Source organism: Pituophis catenifer, unplaced genomic scaffold, assembly GCF_029215685.1.
Source record: "Pituophis catenifer annectens isolate HBS135680 unplaced genomic scaffold, rPitCat1.0.hap2 SCAF_1, whole genome shotgun sequence".
NCBI lineage: Eukaryota > Metazoa > Chordata > Lepidosauria > Squamata > Colubridae > Pituophis > Pituophis catenifer.
The window spans coordinates 58,168,800-58,186,701 of NW_027256881.1; the positions used below are offsets into that span (position 1 = coordinate 58,168,800).

The window sequence follows — 17,902 nt, forward strand, 5'->3', positions numbered from 1 at the left end:
TGATGGACCCCGAAAGGTTCCTGAAGGAGCTTGGGCCATTTCCTGAGACTCTGGCTCACGACTCGACTGAGGACCTGGTGGTCGCCTGGGACAGGGCGGCTACTGGGGCCTTGGACCGTGTCGTGCCTTTGCGGCCTCTGACCCAATGCCGATCTCGTCTAGCTCCTTGGTTTTCCGAGGAGCTGAGAGAGATGAAGCATTGGAAAAGATGCCTGGAGAGCGATTGGAGGACAAACCGATCTGAATCTGACCGAACACAGGTGAGATCTTATATTAAGACCTACCTAGTGGCGATAAGAGCGGCGAAGTCTAACTACTTCTCCGCTCTTATTGCATCTGCAGAGAACCGCCCAGCTGTGCTGTTTAGGGTGACCCGCTCCCTACTTCAGGTGGGGGTACGGGAAGATCCCTTACAGGGTCGAGCTGAGGATTTTGTACAATTCCTGCATGATAAAGTCGCTCAGATTCGGGAAGGCCTGGACTCCGATTGGGTAGATCCAGGGGAGGAGACGGGGGCAGGTCTTGAGAGCATTATCTGGGAAGAGTTTGACTCTGTGGCTCCTGAGGACGTGGACAGGATTCTAGGCAAGCTTAACGCTGCCACATGTTTATTGGACCCGTGTCCCTCCTGGTTGGTACTGGCCTCCCAGGAGGTTACACGAGGCTGGCTCCAGGGGATTATAAATGCTTCTCTGAGTGAGGGTGTCTTTCCCGCCGCCTTGAAAGAGGCGGTTGTGAAGCCCCTCCTCAAGAAGCCTTCCCTGGACCCAGCTATATTATCAAATTATTGTCCAGTCTCCAATCTTTGCTTTGTTGCGAAGGTTGTTGAGAGTGTGGTGGCGCGACAACTACCCCGATACCTGGATGAAGTTGTCTATCTGGATCCGTTCCAGTCAGGCTTCAGGTCATGATACAGCATGGAAACGGCATCGGTCGCGTTGGTGGATGATCTCTGGAGGGCTTGGGACAGAGGTTGCTCCTCTATCCTGGTCCTATTAGATGTCTCAGAGGCTTTTGATATCATCGACCATGGTATCTTACTGCACCGGCTGGAGGGGTTAGGAATAGGGGGCACCATGCTTCGGTGGTTCTTCTCCTTCCTCTCTGACCGTTCGCAGTTTGTGTTGGCAGGGGGGCAGAGATCGACCTCAAGGCACCTTATTTGTGGGGTGCCGCAAGGGTTAGTCCTCTCACCCCTTCTGTTCAACATTTATGTAAAACCGCTAGGCGAGATCATCCGTGGTTTTGGGGTGAGTGTTCATCAGTATGCTGATGACACAGCTATACATCTCCACCCCAGACCACCCCAATGATGCCCTTGCTGTGATGTCCCGTTGCCTGGAGGCCGTGCGGATCTGGATGGGGAGAAACAAGCTCAGACTCAACCCCTCCAAGACCAAGTGGCTGTGACTTCCGGCGTCCCGGTATAGTCAGCTGGTACCATCACTGACAATTGGGGATGAAATCTTGCTCCCCACAGAGAAGGCCCGCAACTTGGGTGTCCTCCTGGATTCACGGCTATCTTTAGAAGATCATTTGACGGACATGGCCAGGGGTGCCTTTTATCAGGTTCGCCTGATCCGCCAGTTGCATCCCTTTCTGGATCGGGACGCCTTGCGCACGGTCACTCATGCCCTAGTTACCTCCCGTATGGACTACTGTAATGCTCTCTACATGGGGCTCCCCTTGAAAAGCACCCGGAGGCTCCAACTGGTCCAGAATGTAGCCGCGCGGGTGATTATGGGCGCAGCTCGTTGCGCCCATGTAACACCTCTCCTACACAAGCTGCATTGGCTCCCGGTGGTCTTCCGGGTGTGATTCAAGGTGTTAGTTATCACCTTTAAAGCGCTCCATGGCTTAGGACCTGGGTACCTACAAAACCGTCTTTTGCCACCAATAGCCTCCCACCAACCAGTTCGTTCTCACAGGGAGGGACTACTCAGGGTACCGTCAGTCAAATTATGCTGATTGGCGACTCCCAGGGGGAGGGCCTTCTCTGTGAGGACTCCAACCTTTTGGAATGAACTGCCCCCTGAGATACGAAATATCCCTGATCTCCGTGCTTTCCGCCGTGTCCTCAAAACCCTGATGTTCCAACAAGCGGGGCTAAACATATGAACATGTGAATGTTTTTAAAATGTTATCTAATTTTAGGTTCTATTTAATTGAGCCAAACTATGTTATAATAATAATTTTAATTAGCAATTTTATGATGTTTGTGTATCTATATTTTTCTTGACTGTACACCACCTTGAGTCCCATGGGAGAAAGGCGGTATAGAAATATAATAAATAAATAAATAAAATAAATAGAAAGAAGAAAAAGACCAAAACAACTGATTTTACATTTTGACAATAAGATTTAATATAAATAGGGAAAAAAACATAACAATACAAATATTGCTAGAAAGAGAAAACAATATCTAATTTTAAGGAAAAATTAATTTGTGTGCCCTTGTGTTTTGAAGAGTGTTTCATGTTTTTGTTGTAGTCCAAGGACTAGAATTTATTTAATGTCACACAAAAGAGCTACTCCTCTTAGTATCCAATGATCAGGAGATACAGTTGTTCTTAGATAGATTGCAGTGATATAGGTCAAATCTGTTCTTCTTGGCTTCTTATAAATGGGACAAACATAGAGTTTAGGATCTCTTGGGCCTGTTGTGTTAATTGCAAATATATGTACAACAGGAAGTAAAGTGAAAAGAATCTTTGCTGTAGATTCAGTAAGCTTATTATTACGTCTATCCCATCCAGCTCCATCCAAGTATAATCCATAGATATAAACCCCTTCCTATATAAAAAGAATGTATAATTATTATGGTTAGAAAATTATCAGCTTTTAATATTATAACAGAACTTGACTGATTTAACTTGTACGGTATAAACTATAGTATAATTAACAAAATGAAAAAATGAAAAAAAAATACTAGCAAAATTTGAGAAAGTAAAATAATCTATAATGTTTCTGAATGATAATGAACAATGTAACACTTATTTGTGTTTACTGAAAAGAATTGACCGTGAGATTAAAAGGAGTTTTCTGTTTTATGCTCTATGTACCTTTCTATCTGGGCATGGTCACAACCTGTATTCCTAAGAATGCAATAAGAAAAATTCCTTGTAGAATCCTACATTTTCTGAACACCCCACCCCCCCTCAGATGATAGAAACAAATCAATCTAGAGAGGTTTTTGTTACAGTGATGTCATCCTCCTCTATCTCTCTCCTCCATCTTTGCTACTTTGGTAATGGAAGGTAGGAAAGGAGCATGTCAGGGCTACATAAGTGAAAAACACATGTGCTTTCTTTTATTGATCATTTCATTGTTGAAAAATCTAAAGTGAATAGAAACCAAACATTTATTTTCAAAAAAATCATGTTAGAATTTTCAGAAAACAGAATTAGGTGGCACAGTGGTTAGGGTGCAGTACTGAAGCTACTTCAGCTGACTGCTAGTTCAGCAGATCAGTGGATCAAATCTCACCGTCTCAAGTCTTCCATCCTTCCGAGGTGGGTAAAATGAGGACCCAGATTGTTGGGGGCAATATGCTATTTAGTATACTGTCTTTGGTGTAAGCCGCCCAGAGTCCTCAGAGAGCAGGCGGCATAGAAATATGAATAATAAAAATAAAAAATAAAATTAGTTTGGAAATTAAAAAAAGGATGTATCCATGGTATACTTACAGGAGGGGCTGCAGTGATCTCTTCTTTGACCTGTTTCAGAACTTCATTATGGATGGTCACTGTATCTAAAGCCCAGCCTTTGTGCGCTCTTGTAACCTCTTGTCTCATAGCTGTTAGAAAGCCTATAAAACAGGCCAAAGAATAAGACAAGTTTAGTACAACCTTTTTCTTGTATACATTTTTATACTGAAGTGTTTTATGGCTAAAATGTTCACATAAAAAAGAACCACTAAAATACTCAGTAAAATTACCTAATACAAAATATGGGTAAATAAAAAAAAAATAAGAAAATACAATTATAAATATATAGGCTGCTGGTCTGGTCTGAATATAGACTAAGCCCTGGATTGTATTTTACATTTGGAGAAACATAATGCTTTTAAACTGAGAGCTGAACTTGGACAAAGAAAGAAATACAGCAATAAACTTTTAGAACTACACAGTGCATCAATTCATCACAAGAGTCATCAAACTATTGATGATACCGAATAGCTTCAGCTAGGTTATATTTATCTTTCCCTTGCTTTTCCCCCAAAAAATCTGTAAAATTCTTTTGTGAATTAAACAAAGGTACCAATAAGAGATAAATAATCCTCTAATCATAACCAGGATAAGAATTTCAAAGGCAATCCTTAAAAGAACATTGAATTTTTTAATCACTTTATGAAATGCAGAATTTTGTTCATTTGATACAATAAATTGTCATTTAGTTATTTCAAATTGTAATAAAATTTTATATAAAAATTGAAAAATCCTTGATATCTGTGCCTGCATAATGACTTTCACCTATATGAAACAAACTGTTACATGTTAACAGTTTTAGAAAGAACTAATTTAATATGTATGGCTTAAATGATGCTATATTCACTGGTTTGCTTAAATAATCAGCTAAAGAGAAATATGACTTTCACAAGAATCTAACAGAAATCCTAAACAGTAATATATAATTTATCACCATGCAATTGAAAAAAGTTTTTTTATATATATTGGATTTCTGCCTCTGCTTCTATATGAATGTGATAGAATAAATCAAATGAAATGAAAAAGTTATGTTTTTAATAGACTAATATGGCTTCACTCTTATAACAGAACATATTGTTGATTTTATTTATAATGAAAAATATTTACCCTGAGGATTAAAAAATCCAGTCATCCAAAATACATGTGGTCTTCCTTCAAAGATCCAAACACGGAACTGGGAATTTCTTTCTAAAAGTTCAGTAAACCAGAAACCCAGGGTAGAAGAATCCCATGATACACGCTTCCAGAGCTGAGGAATCCGAGCATCGTACATGTTATCAAGAGCATCTCTCAGGTTCTGGAGAAGTGAAAGTTAAAACATGTCATGGCATATTTGAATAGAAAATGTTCTTATCTCAGAATGAATGATTATACATAATACTGTACTTGGTTACCTCACTCATAATAATAGTTCCTTCTATGGCTAGTTTAAGGTCAAGGAGGCTGTTTCGGACTATTTTGATAACTTTTTGCATTCGGTCAATTTCTTGGCGAAGAAAAATGTTCATCGAATTAAGATGGCCCATTTTAATTAAACGAGCTTTTACCTAAATAAAAATAATTAAAAGAAAACAAGTCAATCAATAAAACATTTAGGATAGCTTTATGCTAAATAAAGAATATTTAGGCAACACTATTCCTATTTACAGTACGATAGGATCTGCCTGTATGTTCATGTGCATCAACACTGTAAACAAGCAATTTCCTTCTCTTCCCAGCCAAGTATACTATATGGTTCCCATTTGGTGCTGGAGGTAGAATTTCCCAAATGAGAGTAAAAGCCCATTGATAATAATCTTGATACCCTGATAATGAACATATTTTGCTCTTTCATGGTACACCAGTTCAAAGTGCAACCTCACTCTTACAATAGGCTGGCTTAAATGAACTTTACATGTTTGTTTGGTGGGCTATTGTGAAAATATGTACAGGAAATCATTTGAATATGTGAGAATAAAGATAGTAGATTATAAAAAGTAAATCTAAAAATTCAATCCAGAAATTGATCATGCTTTACTGATAGAAGAGAAAATTTGTAGCTAAAGGTTGAAATGAAGTGCTCTGATGATATTACTAGTTTGGGTAATGAAACATCTGCAAAAAACCCAACCTGGTTCAGAGAGTACCAAGGACCTCCAATCATTTAAAAGAAAAGAAAAGAAAAGAAAAGAAGAGAAGAGGAGAAGAGAAGAGAAGAGAAGAGAAGAGAAGAGAAGAGAAGAGAAGAGAAGAAAAGAAGAAAAGAAAAAAAGAAAAGAAAAGAAAAGAAAAGAAAAGAAAGAAAAGAAAAAAAGAAAAGAAAAGAAAAGAAAAGAAAAGAAAAGAAAAGAAAAGAAAAGAAAAGAAAAGAAAAGAAAAGAAAAGAAAGAAGTACTATAATGCTATTGCAAAACCAAATGTATCTTTAGAACTCTAATATTCCTGTATGTGTTCAAATAGTTATAGTGGATCAAGTTCATGAAGAAATTCTATGCAGCCACCATGAATTCTAATAGAGAATATCTGTGAGCAGCTCTCAGTGGAATGTGCCTTAAATCATTAGACATTATGATTATCTAAGCTCAGATACACAATGGAAATGACTATCCAGTTAGTGGAAAGCAATGCAATTATTGTATTCTTACATTTATTTAAGATTTGTAAGCCATTGTTGCAGACAATGCAGATTAACTATTAAATTTTGAGAAATAAGTACAGTAACTAACAACAGTAAATATATATTACATTTAATAAAGCTTTTATGTTTTTTCTTTAAGCAAGTGGAGAAATTACAACTTTAATATTTGTCTTATTCTTTCATATCTCTTCTGGGTGAATTTTTATAGCATCTTTTCTCATTGCTCTTGAACTCCTCATTGGAGTTTTAAATAGCAGCACAGATGTGCCAATGTTTGCAGCATCTTGACTATAAATATGAAAATTATTCATTAATATACCAAGTTGTTTGCAGTTACTACAATCTAGGGATGCACATGACCTTTCATGTGAAATATGGAATCAAGGGAAACATTCTCATTGGTAAATGATTAGCTAATAATTTTTCCTTAAGCTAGAATCATTAGATAGATAGATAGATAGATAGATAGATAGATAGATAGATAGATAGATATAGATATAGATATAGATATAGATATAGATATAGATATAGATATAGATATAGATATAGAAATTCATATTTTAACATCATGAAGGGACCCATTTCCTTCTTATGCGGCACCTGAGGATTTCTTCTACCAGCAGGTTTAGAATCCGGGTAATGCAAAATGGTTGCATTTCAGAAAACTATTCTCTACAAAATAAAAATTCTATTCGGGTCTATTGGAAGCAGAGAGTTATAAAACAGGACAAAGCATTTCATATTTCATCCATCCAGAAGTAGAATTCTTTTCATTCTAATTTTATTTGCTGATATTATCATGTAATGACATCTTTTTTAGTGATGGTGGGAGACAGGAACACCTCAGGAAGACATCCCTTTTTAAAAATTAAAAAATATTTTCATAAACACATAATAAGAAAAGAAGCAGCTTTGAACAGACACCAATGAATGAGAAACAAAATAAGCAGGGATAGGTTTATCCCTCAATTATTTGCCCTCAAAACTGCTACTTTTGCCTCTAGGAAAGTGGTTTTAGCTCTTTTTAACACAAGAATTATTTGAAGAGATATAAATAACAAGTAGTGGAGAATCACTAGCTATAGACTTTTTAATAAAACAAGCCCCTTGGAATTAAGATACTAAGAGCTTTGAAAATGCATATTTAATCTCAGGCTTTCAACCAAGCAATGCCGATAGCATATTTAAAAACAAGATAATGTTCCAAGGATATGTTGTGGAGATCAGAAATGAGCCTGAATAATTTCTGGGTCAGATTGAGCCTGTTCAAAGTGTTCAAAAACCCACAGACCTGGGACCAGAGTAATAATTTCAGCTCCTGTTTAAAATATTAGTAGATATTTTCTTTTAATCAGGCAAAAAGAAAAGGGTTGGCATTTTTTATTTATACCAGGCTAAGCCAAATCATACTTTACCAAGCTTTTGGATTCACACTGAATAACATTTGCTGGGGTAAGTAATGTCTATCCTATGGAACTCCACCAGGAGAATAAGTATATGATCCAAGGTGAGTCAATTGCGAGACATACAGTTCTGCGCCTGGGACTACAAAATAACTCAAGCCATTTTAGCCCCAATTTCATGCTTTATAATTACGGTATTTTAATTTTGTTTGCTGCTCAAAGTCATTTGCTGAGAAGGGTGGACATATAAATTGGATCAATCAATAAATAAATACATAAAAATAATAAATTAGGATGAAGTTCTTTTGTTTCATTTTGTCTAAACACATTTCACATTTTGCCAAGACGTTTGCCAAAATATTGTTCTAATAATTGCTGTATTATTTATATGGTCCTTTGGCAAAATTGAAATAGCTGCTCCATATAGTCCAACAGAGCTATTTGGATCATATCCAGAACCCATCCCCACTTTTGATACTTGACCACAAAGAAAATAATTTAAAGCCAGAATGATTTTTTTTTGTTTTTGTAAAATAGTAAAGTATATTCAACAATACCATAAACTCACACCCTCCCCCAAATGTTAAGTCTATTTCCTCCAGTGATAGCATAACACAACCATGATATTTCTTTGACTCTGAGGGGCAAGTATGGATCTTGACTAGAAAAAGAATTGCCCAATAGCAGAAGTGTGAAATCGACACACAAAGAAGGGGTTGAGAAAAGTATTTCCTTTCAGCACTCTTAAACAATACAAAGAGTTTACCACTATGGATTAGTATTTTCATGCTTACGTGTACTTTAGAACAATTACCTCATGGGGTACATAATCAGGGGGCAGTTTCTCAAGCATATCTTCAGCTAGTCTATACACAATAGCTTCGCGAGTTTCTCCTACTCCACCTCCACTCTCTTTTGGTTGAATATTGGTTATAGTGTTCAAGACATCAGCTGCTGTGTTACTCTGGTATCTGAAAGGAATATTAAATAATATGTAATAAAGTCAGAACTTGTAAAAACTGTAAACTGTCAAATATGATTGCTATAAATAACCCACAATAAAAAGCCACAGACAATTCAATGGATTCCTGCTATTTCTGGCATTTGGGAAACAAAGACAACAAATTCATTAAACTGAAGATTATTAAACCATGATTGGCCATGACATTTGAATGTAACCAGCACATGGCTTTTGTATATTTCTGAGACTTTAAAACAGGCAAGGCCAACTAACAACTCATAATATGAAACACAATTTCAATTATTAGTTAAAAAAACCCCAACAGCTGTATTCATGTATAATATTAAGCATTTTGTTGACCTATCTCAACAGGCTTCTGTCTTGTATCTTTTCTCTTACCATCTCCTCATCCTCTTTCCTGAAAAGGAGGAACCTGGAAACTTTTAGTTAGGCTAAGTTTCAGGTTTGAGTTTGTGAGGCTCTGAAGTGCTTGGAGTTTTTGAGAACAATTTGTTATTCTTGACCAGATTGTCTTCAATATCTACAGCTATTAAACATGTGCTCTGTATATAAATTCAGCATTGCTTTGAAAATATTTTAAGTTTTAAAGCACAGGAGATATTACTGCTCCAAATGGGTTTTCAGGGTTTTAAATTCTAATGCAGAAAAAATGAGGTAAAGGAAGGACCCGTGGAGAAAAATCTAAAGCTTTTGTAGATTCCCCAAACAGTTAGATGCTAGTCTCTCAAACTAGGAATGTCATTTAAATTCTTCAATATATTGTTCTTTAACTATGCATGGTGGATGGAATCCTCAACTCAGACAGCAAACTATTTTTTTAAAAAGCTGTTGCATCAAGTGTTTCTAGCATTCCAAATGAGGTTGTTGAAAAACTGATGAGGAATTAGCTATAGAGAATGCTTGAAGAATCAGGTTATTTTAAAAAAATGCATTATGCAATCCATCCAAAATTGTTCAGCAAGTGGTGGTCTTAAAACTTGATCAAAGAAGGTAACAAATAAATAAAATCTGGTTTCCTTTCAGCCATGATTCCAGACCAATCAAGCAGCTCCGAGAGATGAAGCAACACAAGAGATTCCTACCAACTGCTACACAAAGTTGCTCAATTTTGCTTGGAGTTGGGTTCCAGTTGGGTAGGTCCCTTAGAAGTGATTGAGGCATATCTGTACCCTGTTATCTGGGAGGAGTTTAAAACAATTGATTCTGAAGAAGTGGACTGGGCCCTTGTGGCTGGGAGCAAGCTGCACGGGCTCCCAATTTCCTTCTGGGCAAAATTCAAGTTGCTAGTTATTACCTTGAAAGCCTTACATGGCACAGGACCAAGTTACTTCTGGGATTGCCTTTTCCCAAGGACATCTACCTGTCCTATCACATGTGAAAGAATGGGCAAGTTCCTAAGGCCTTCCCTTAAAGGCTGCCATCTTATGGAATTTAGGAAGTGTGCCATTTCCCTGGCAGCCTCTTCCCTTTGAATACCATTTCCTCTGAGCTTTCACAGGCCCCCACTCTTTTAACCTAAAAAAACACTTAAGAACTGGCTTTTCTCCCAAATGCTAGAATAGGATGAGAACTTGTGCACTGCATGGGAAAGTTTAGGTTTTGTTTTTGTTTTAATGTTTTTATGATAGATAAATATTGTTTTTCAGTTGTAAGCCACCCAGAGTTTTGTTCAATATGGGCAGTTATATAAAAGTTTTAAATAAATAAATAAAATCATGGGACCTTATGATTCCTTATCATTGACTGTCAATTACAATTCAACCTGAACCAAAATGCTTATGTCCTGATTACCACGCCTTTGGACTGTTGCAATTTATATGGGATTATGTTTGAAGACATCTTGGAAACTGCAACTGATACAGAAAGTGGTGGCGATGCTACTAACTGGAGAAATACACTGTTGTAGAATTCCACCTATTGTTTAATTGCTGCACTATCTGACAATAGGTTATTGTATCAAGTTCAAAGTGTTGGGTATTATCCATAAAACCTTATAGAGAGTAGCAGGCATTGTTTTTGTAAGCATGCTTTGATATCCAGTCTGGTCACCTATTGAGAAACTACCTCCCTTGAGAGAGCTATGGCTTGGGATGAAATGTCAGGCTTTCATGGTAGTAGTTCCTATACCCTGGGATATGCTGCCTTTGGAATAGCATAGAATATAGAATCATAGGGCTGGAAGGGACTTCAGAGGTTTTCTGGTTCAACCCTCTGCTCAAGACAGGAGCCTTGAAGGATAGTTGCCAAATCTTTCCTTTGGTTTAAAACACACCCTCAGGCCATACTACAGTGATGGTGCAACTATTGTGTCATAGTTTTTTACTTCATGCCTTTTCTCTTCTTTCTGGGAGATGCCAGATATTCATGTTGATTTTAGAAAAGACCAAGGAATTATTAATAAGAGACACTATTTCTGATGCACCCTGGATAATTGAGAAAACCAAATGCCAAAAAGAAGTCAGTATGTGTTTCCTTGATTATAAGAAAACCTTTCATTGTGTTGATCGTATCACGCTGCAGAAAATGCTCAGAAAAAAACGGGAATCCCAGAACATCTCATTGCCCTTATTAAAAACTTATACGCAGATCAGAAAGTCACAGTATGATGGCAAAGTAGTGAGGCAAAGCTCTATGCTCTCTGTATTTACTCAACCTGTATTGCAGAATATATATTAAGAAAAGCTGGAATGTAAGAAGATGAACATGATTTTAAAACTGAGGAAAGAGCCTGATATTATTCTGATGACTGAAAATGTGAATGATCTACAAATGTTTGTAATGAAAGTCATGGAGCACAGTAAAAAAGTATACATAAACAAAGTATACATAAACAAAGTGTTTGAACTTTGATAGTAATGCAACTGAGATATTTTAGTTTATTTTTAACGATCCCCAAATATTAAGATTCAACATTCTGCAAATTATATAATTCATTACAGAAATAAATGAATTATAAGGAGACAAATTTCAAAGAGACTGATTATATCCTACAATAAGCTATACAATTTTTGAAGCTAAAAATAAGAAATAACCTGGTAGGGGGTAAAAAGATGCTCACATATATTTTATTTCTATTTGAAACTGCTTATCAGATGCGGCTGAAATTTTATTTTTAAACTAGAGCCGTGATGGCGAACCTATGGCACGCGTGCCACAGGTGGCAGGCGGAGCTATATTAATGGGCACACCAGCTCAGCTCTGGGGTGCATGCACGCGCCGGACAGCTGATTTTCGGGCCTTCTGGGCCCACCAGAAGTAGGGAAACAGGCTGTTTCCTGTCTCTGGAGGGCCTGATAGGGGGTGGGGAAGGCCCGTTTTTCTTTCTTACCTGATTCCAGATCCTCTCTGTGTATCTGGGAAGGGTGAAAGCAGCCTTTCCCACTCCCTTGGAGGCCCTACGGAGGCTGAAAGGGCCCATTTTCCAACTCTCGGTGGGACAGGAAGTGACTTTTTTGCTGCTTTCGCCCTTCCCAGATACACAGAGAGAATCTGGAACCAGGTAAGAAAGAAAAACGGGCCTACCAGGCCATCATGTGCCAGGAGCGGGGGTGGGTGGGGTTGCGTGCGCATGTGCGTGGGCACGTGCATGCGCGACCCTCCCCCCCGCCCCCCTCTCCTGGCACGCGATGGCAAAAAGGTTAGCCATCACTGAACTAGAGCTTCCTGAGAAATTCAAAATTATTACTTTTCTTCCAATTTGTTTAATCTATGTTCTGCTTACAGAAGTGTCAACCAGATCACTTAATATAATAAGGTGGGACAAAAGTACTGTTGAATTTTATGCTTGAACATTTGGGAAATGCTTTATGTTTATAGCACAATCGCACTGATTAAACTTTTCAATAACTATACAGCACAATCTTGTGCATTTGACTTCAAAAGTTAGTCCCAGTGATTTCAACAGATTCTCGGTCCAGATATATGTGCATCAGCTTGAATCTTTAATCTTTAGGAAGTCAAGGAAAACTTCCTTAAATTTTACATTTATTCAGGCTCTGAAATTCCCAGTAAAATGTCCTTTGTTACTAAAATTATCTTTTTAAAAACCTGACTATCAACTTGTTAGATCTACTTACGTTATGTCTGCATTAGGGTGAAGACCAAAGACTTCAGGACTATCCATGGCAGGGAGAGTTGAAATGTAGTCTTGATATTGCTCAAGAGTTTTGCAAACTGGGATTTTATATCCAGTATAAAAACAGAAAGTGTTTTCAAACATCTTCTCACTGAACCAGACCTATACAAATTAATGGCAAAAAGTTAATAGATATGTGATTCAAGTAGAAAAAAAGAAATTGGCTACTCATTAAAGCCATACTATAGGTGTACATCAAGACTGTTAACTGACTCATTAATGATTTGGGAATGTCTTTCTTAAACCAAAACCCATGAAAGAGACGTATTCTTCAATCTAACTACAAGGTCCTAATGTATTGATCTTAATGGAAATGCAGCATCCAAAATTAATAAGATTTAATTTTTCTAGCAATTCCAAGTTTTAGGAAACTTTTAGGCAAGGTAATCTAAAGGATCCACTTTCTTCTTGTTTCCATTGTCCACTCATTTGGCATTGGCCCAAACTTCCTTTAAGGAGAAGGGGTAGTAAAGAAAATTTGTATAGAGAGCAGGTGAACCAGCACCAGCAGCAAAAGGAGAGTGAAAGAACAGGGCCTGTAGGAAACCAAGGTTAGCATAGGCCCCTGTGACAGTAGGAGTTCTCTTAAATGTCCAGCAAAACATTTGTTTCCAGAAGATGTATTTCTTACAGTGACTGCCTTAATGTATTGAAAGTATATTTCAAAAAACATTCTTTAGTTTATTTGATTAAAAACTGTTTCATCTTATTTTCTTACCCTTGCAAAGCAGTTAAGAAGGCGCTTATCATAATCATCAGTGACTCTACCTCCATATTGTACTTCTCCAATCATGTATCGGACTGTGCTCCAAGATATCCCCTAGGTAAAATGTGGGAAATGGAAAATAACAAATATGTATCAAAAATTTAGTTTTTAGTCATAGTCTGTAGTTTAAGGTGACCAGATTTTAACATTGGTAAAGAGGGACATTGTGGGCGTGGCTTATTTTGTGGGCATGGCTAGCTGGTCATGTGACCGGGTGGGCGTGGTTAGCTGGTCATGTGACTGGGTGGGTGTGGCTAGCTGGTCATGTGACCGGGTGGCCATGGCTATGCGTATAGGGTAAGGTGAACAGATTTTAACATTGGTAAGAAGGACACCATTGTGGGCGTGACTTGTTGTGTGGGCGTGGCTTGGAGGCCATGTGACTGGGTGGGCGTGGCTAGCTGGTCATGTGACCGGGTGGCCATGGCTATGTGTATAGGGACTACTCAGAGGGCTGAAAAGTCATTTCTGACAGGTCCTCACACTTTTGACTGGTCCTCACACTTATGACCATCCTCACATTTATGCCCGTGCAGTATTCTTAACAACCATGTCACTCATTTCACAACTGCTTCTCTTCACCATGGTGACAAGATAGGGCAAAAACGTAAAATGTGAAGACAGTCGTAAGTTCGAGGACTGGTCAAAAGTGTGAGGGCCAGTCAAAAATAACTTTTTCAGCCCTCTGAGTAGTCCATATGCACAAAAGGACTAACCAGAGGGCTGAAAAAAGTCATTTCTGACAGGTCCTCGCACTTTTGACTGGTCCTCACACTTATGACCATCCTCATATTTATGCCCATGCAGCATTCTTAACAACCATGTCACTCATTTCACAACTGCTTCTCTTCACCATGATGATAAGATAGGGCAAAAATGTAAAATGTGAGGACAGTCGTAAGTTCGAGGACTGGTCAAAAGTGTGAGGACCAGTCAAAAATAACTTTTTCAGCCCTCTGAGTAGTCCATATGCACAAAAGGACTAACCAGAGGGCTGAAAAAAGTCATTTCTGACAGGTCCTCGCACTTTTGACTGGTCCTCACACTTAGTTCGAGGACTGGTCAAAAGTGTGAGGACCAGTCAAAAATAACTTTTTCAGCCCTCTGAGTAGTCCATATGCATTAAAGGATACAGCAATAGAGAGGGATGAAGGAATGGAAATTAGAGTAGGAGTGAGGGTAAGAGAGGGAGGAAGAGAGGAGGAGAAGGAGAAAGGAAGAGGAAGTAGGGAGGAGAAAAAGAGGGTGGGGGGAAGAGAAAGTAAGAAGGAAAGAAAAGAGAGTGGTGGTAGGTTTGAGGAGAAAGATTGCTGTACAATAAAAAAGATGAAAGGGAAGAAAGCCAACCCCAAGCAAATATAAAGATATTAAGATTAAGAATGAATTGTTAAACTTTAAAGAATAAAAGAGAACAAATATGAATAAATAGCAATAATTAGAATTTAGAAACACACATACAAACATGCAATGTATTTTCTTTGAACAGAATATTTGGCTGGTTCACAAATTTAAACAGCGTTTAGTCATTTCAATTAAATTTACAATTTCTATATTTCCTTTTTGCCATATTTATTCCTCATCTATTTTTTTAAAAAAACAATATTACCCTTCATCCTCATCTCTAATCTTAATCAAATTCAATTTTTCCCTTCTATTCTATATTATACCCCTTCCCATTGTCATCTATTTTTATATCCATCCTCACATTGGTTAATTATGTAATTATGTAATACAGTTGTTTAATACAAATTCAACATTTTAATATAAATCAATTAGTTATATAACTATATTTTTTTGTATATTAATCAATATGAACATGAATATTCCAATTATTTCCATGCAATCCAATTTCTTACAAATCAATTAATTATATTTACCAATAATAATAAACCAAATAATTTCCCCCATATATTCCTCCAAACCACAACTTAACCATTTCTGCTTTCAACACAATATACAATTATTAATAGTATCTCAATTATTACAATTCCCTAGTTAAATAGAGCTTTTTTTCTTTTGTGTTTTAAAATCCAAAATTTCCCATTGTTTGCAGTTTTGTACCTACCTTTTTTGGTGAGGAAAAAGAAAAAGAAAGAAATCTGTCTCTGCCTCATTTTGTCACCTTGCAGGTTTAGTTTCGTTTTCGCCTGTTTTCAGTATAGCTAGGGGGGGGGGGAAATCTGCTCCAGGAACTTTTTGCAGCTTTTCGCAGCTAATTAACCTAGCGGAAGCTGTTAACAGGGGCTGTTTTTCTATTTTTGCAGGCATGGGTCTATTCATTTTTTTTTTTAACACTGATCAGCTGTAGGTCGGCCCTTTGAAGCCCCGCGGCAAGAGTTTAAAGAGTTTTTTTCCCCTCTAGCCATCAGCGGGGATTCAGGAGGCAGAATGAAAAATCGGGACTTTTTTAAAACGCCGCGGGACGCGGGACAAATTGCTCAAAAGCGGGACTGTCCCGCCAAAAGCGGGACGTCTGGTCACCTTACTGTAGTTGCAAACCTCTCCCTCGCATCAGTTCGCACTCTGTTTATACGCAGGGATCTTGGAGTTTATCAAGGAGTGAGATTTGGATTTTCACTAAATGTTCTTTTCCTCTTGATATACATCACCCAAATTTTCATCAATCCAGATAGCTGAAAATGGTTAACAAAAAATCATTTGCCAATTTGCCTTGTAATCCAGTTATATATTACAGTGTTAACTGCATGCATTTTAAATGTACTGTTGGAAATGCTGAATAGCTGTCTAAAATATAAATGGTGTTTCCTTGTTGTTTAAGCAATTGTTTAATGTATGATCCATCTTGTAATAGGTGCCGATATGCATACAAAAGACAGTGGCATACCGCATCATATATTGCTGCTTTAGCTTTAGTTTTCACTATTTGGCAAGGCATATTCTTCTTTCGTTATACAATCCAGGAAAACTAAAAGCACGTATGGGCTTTATGAAGCCAAAATGTTGTCTGTATAGTGCTGCCAGCAAAAGTAAACAAATGGGCATTGTTTTCACACTGAGCCCTTAAGTTAACTCTAGTTGTGCAGGTAAGTGCATTTGAATCCTAATAACAACAATATTGTGCAGATTACAGTACCATTGGGAGGCTAAAACCACTCTGTACAAGATTACCAGCTCGTTGCAATCTCTTGGCTCTTAGCAGGGCAGTGTGGGAGGATAGAATGCCTCTTACACACTCTATATTAATATACTCTTTTGAGAAAAGACTCGGCTTCAGAAGAAAGATATGTGTGCATTTGAATTTATATGACTATACACAGCCAAGGAATGTTTCATTTTCTTACACAATGTGATGAGAAATAATCTCTTTCCTTCATCTGTGTTTCTGCATTCCTTTAATGCCCTCCCACCCTATCGCCCAAAATGTGCATTTTGATTCTGACGGGCATAAACGTATTTCTCTAATTTAGCTGTGCAGTGTGGAAGTACTGCCCTTTGGCTGGGCAATAGCCCTGCAATTCAAAGCATATTTCTCCTCATAATTAAACACTTTATACACTATATTTTAAAAAGCGTGTATGGGTAGTTCAAATTCATTTTGTAAAAATGGAGAAAAATTCTGAAAATAAACGCACAAGCGATTTTCGCATGTAAGAATTTTGCCCACACTGAAGGATTATGGTTCTGGTTATGAAATGTTTCAATTAAGATATTTTTACAATACAAGATAGCAGAAGAACAGTACTGATAGAAATCCAAGAGTGGCTTTTGACTTGCATTAGCTAAGCCAGTTCTGGTGAGAACAAGATCACTCTGCCAACTCTTAATTAAACTCGATCCCACACACTCCTCCCTGATCCCAGCTCCTGATACCTCCAGGAGATTTTTTTTTTTTTCTGCAAAAGCTTTTCGACAATTCTTGTCACATAAAGCAGTTGTTTGAAACATAGGGGGTTGAGGAGTGAAGGGATAAACTTTTCATCTATATCATTTTCATCTATATCAGTAACAAAGCTGCATCTCCAGTGAGCCTTAGAAACCTGTGAAATGTTTATCCCATTTGAGATACCTAACTATTTGGCAGCATTTCTAAGTACAAATTTACAGATACTTACTTTCTTAATGTCACATTCATCCAAATGATTCTGTATAAATTGAACACTGGCTGTGAAGTCTGCAGAATTGAATTCATAAGGAATATTCCAGCCCAAAGGACCAAATTTTCGCCTTTCCTTATTATAGAAAATATATAACAAGTAATAATTTATTGAGATTTATGAATGTATATATATATTACTTTTTCATTAATAATAATAATAATTTGTGTAGCAACT

General features: G+C 37.5%; 1 protein-coding gene across 1 annotated transcript in view; it reads right to left on the reverse strand.

Moving 5' to 3' along the window:
• Positions 1-2,505: 2,505 nt before the first annotated feature.
• Positions 2,506-17,902, reverse strand: part of DNAH8 (dynein axonemal heavy chain 8) — a 131,023-nt gene continuing 115,626 nt past the window's right edge. Inside the window, exons 82-89 of the mRNA XM_070949873.1 lie at positions 17,684-17,800; positions 13,563-13,664; positions 12,786-12,946; positions 8,542-8,698; positions 5,102-5,254; positions 4,815-5,004; positions 3,687-3,808; positions 2,506-2,793 (exon numbers count right to left, since the gene is read on the reverse strand). Coding sequence (XP_070805974.1) covers positions 2,506-2,793; positions 3,687-3,808; positions 4,815-5,004; positions 5,102-5,254; positions 8,542-8,698; positions 12,786-12,946; positions 13,563-13,664; positions 17,684-17,800 — 1,290 coding nt within the window. The remainder of the gene's footprint in view (positions 2,794-3,686; positions 3,809-4,814; positions 5,005-5,101; positions 5,255-8,541; positions 8,699-12,785; positions 12,947-13,562; positions 13,665-17,683; positions 17,801-17,902) is intronic.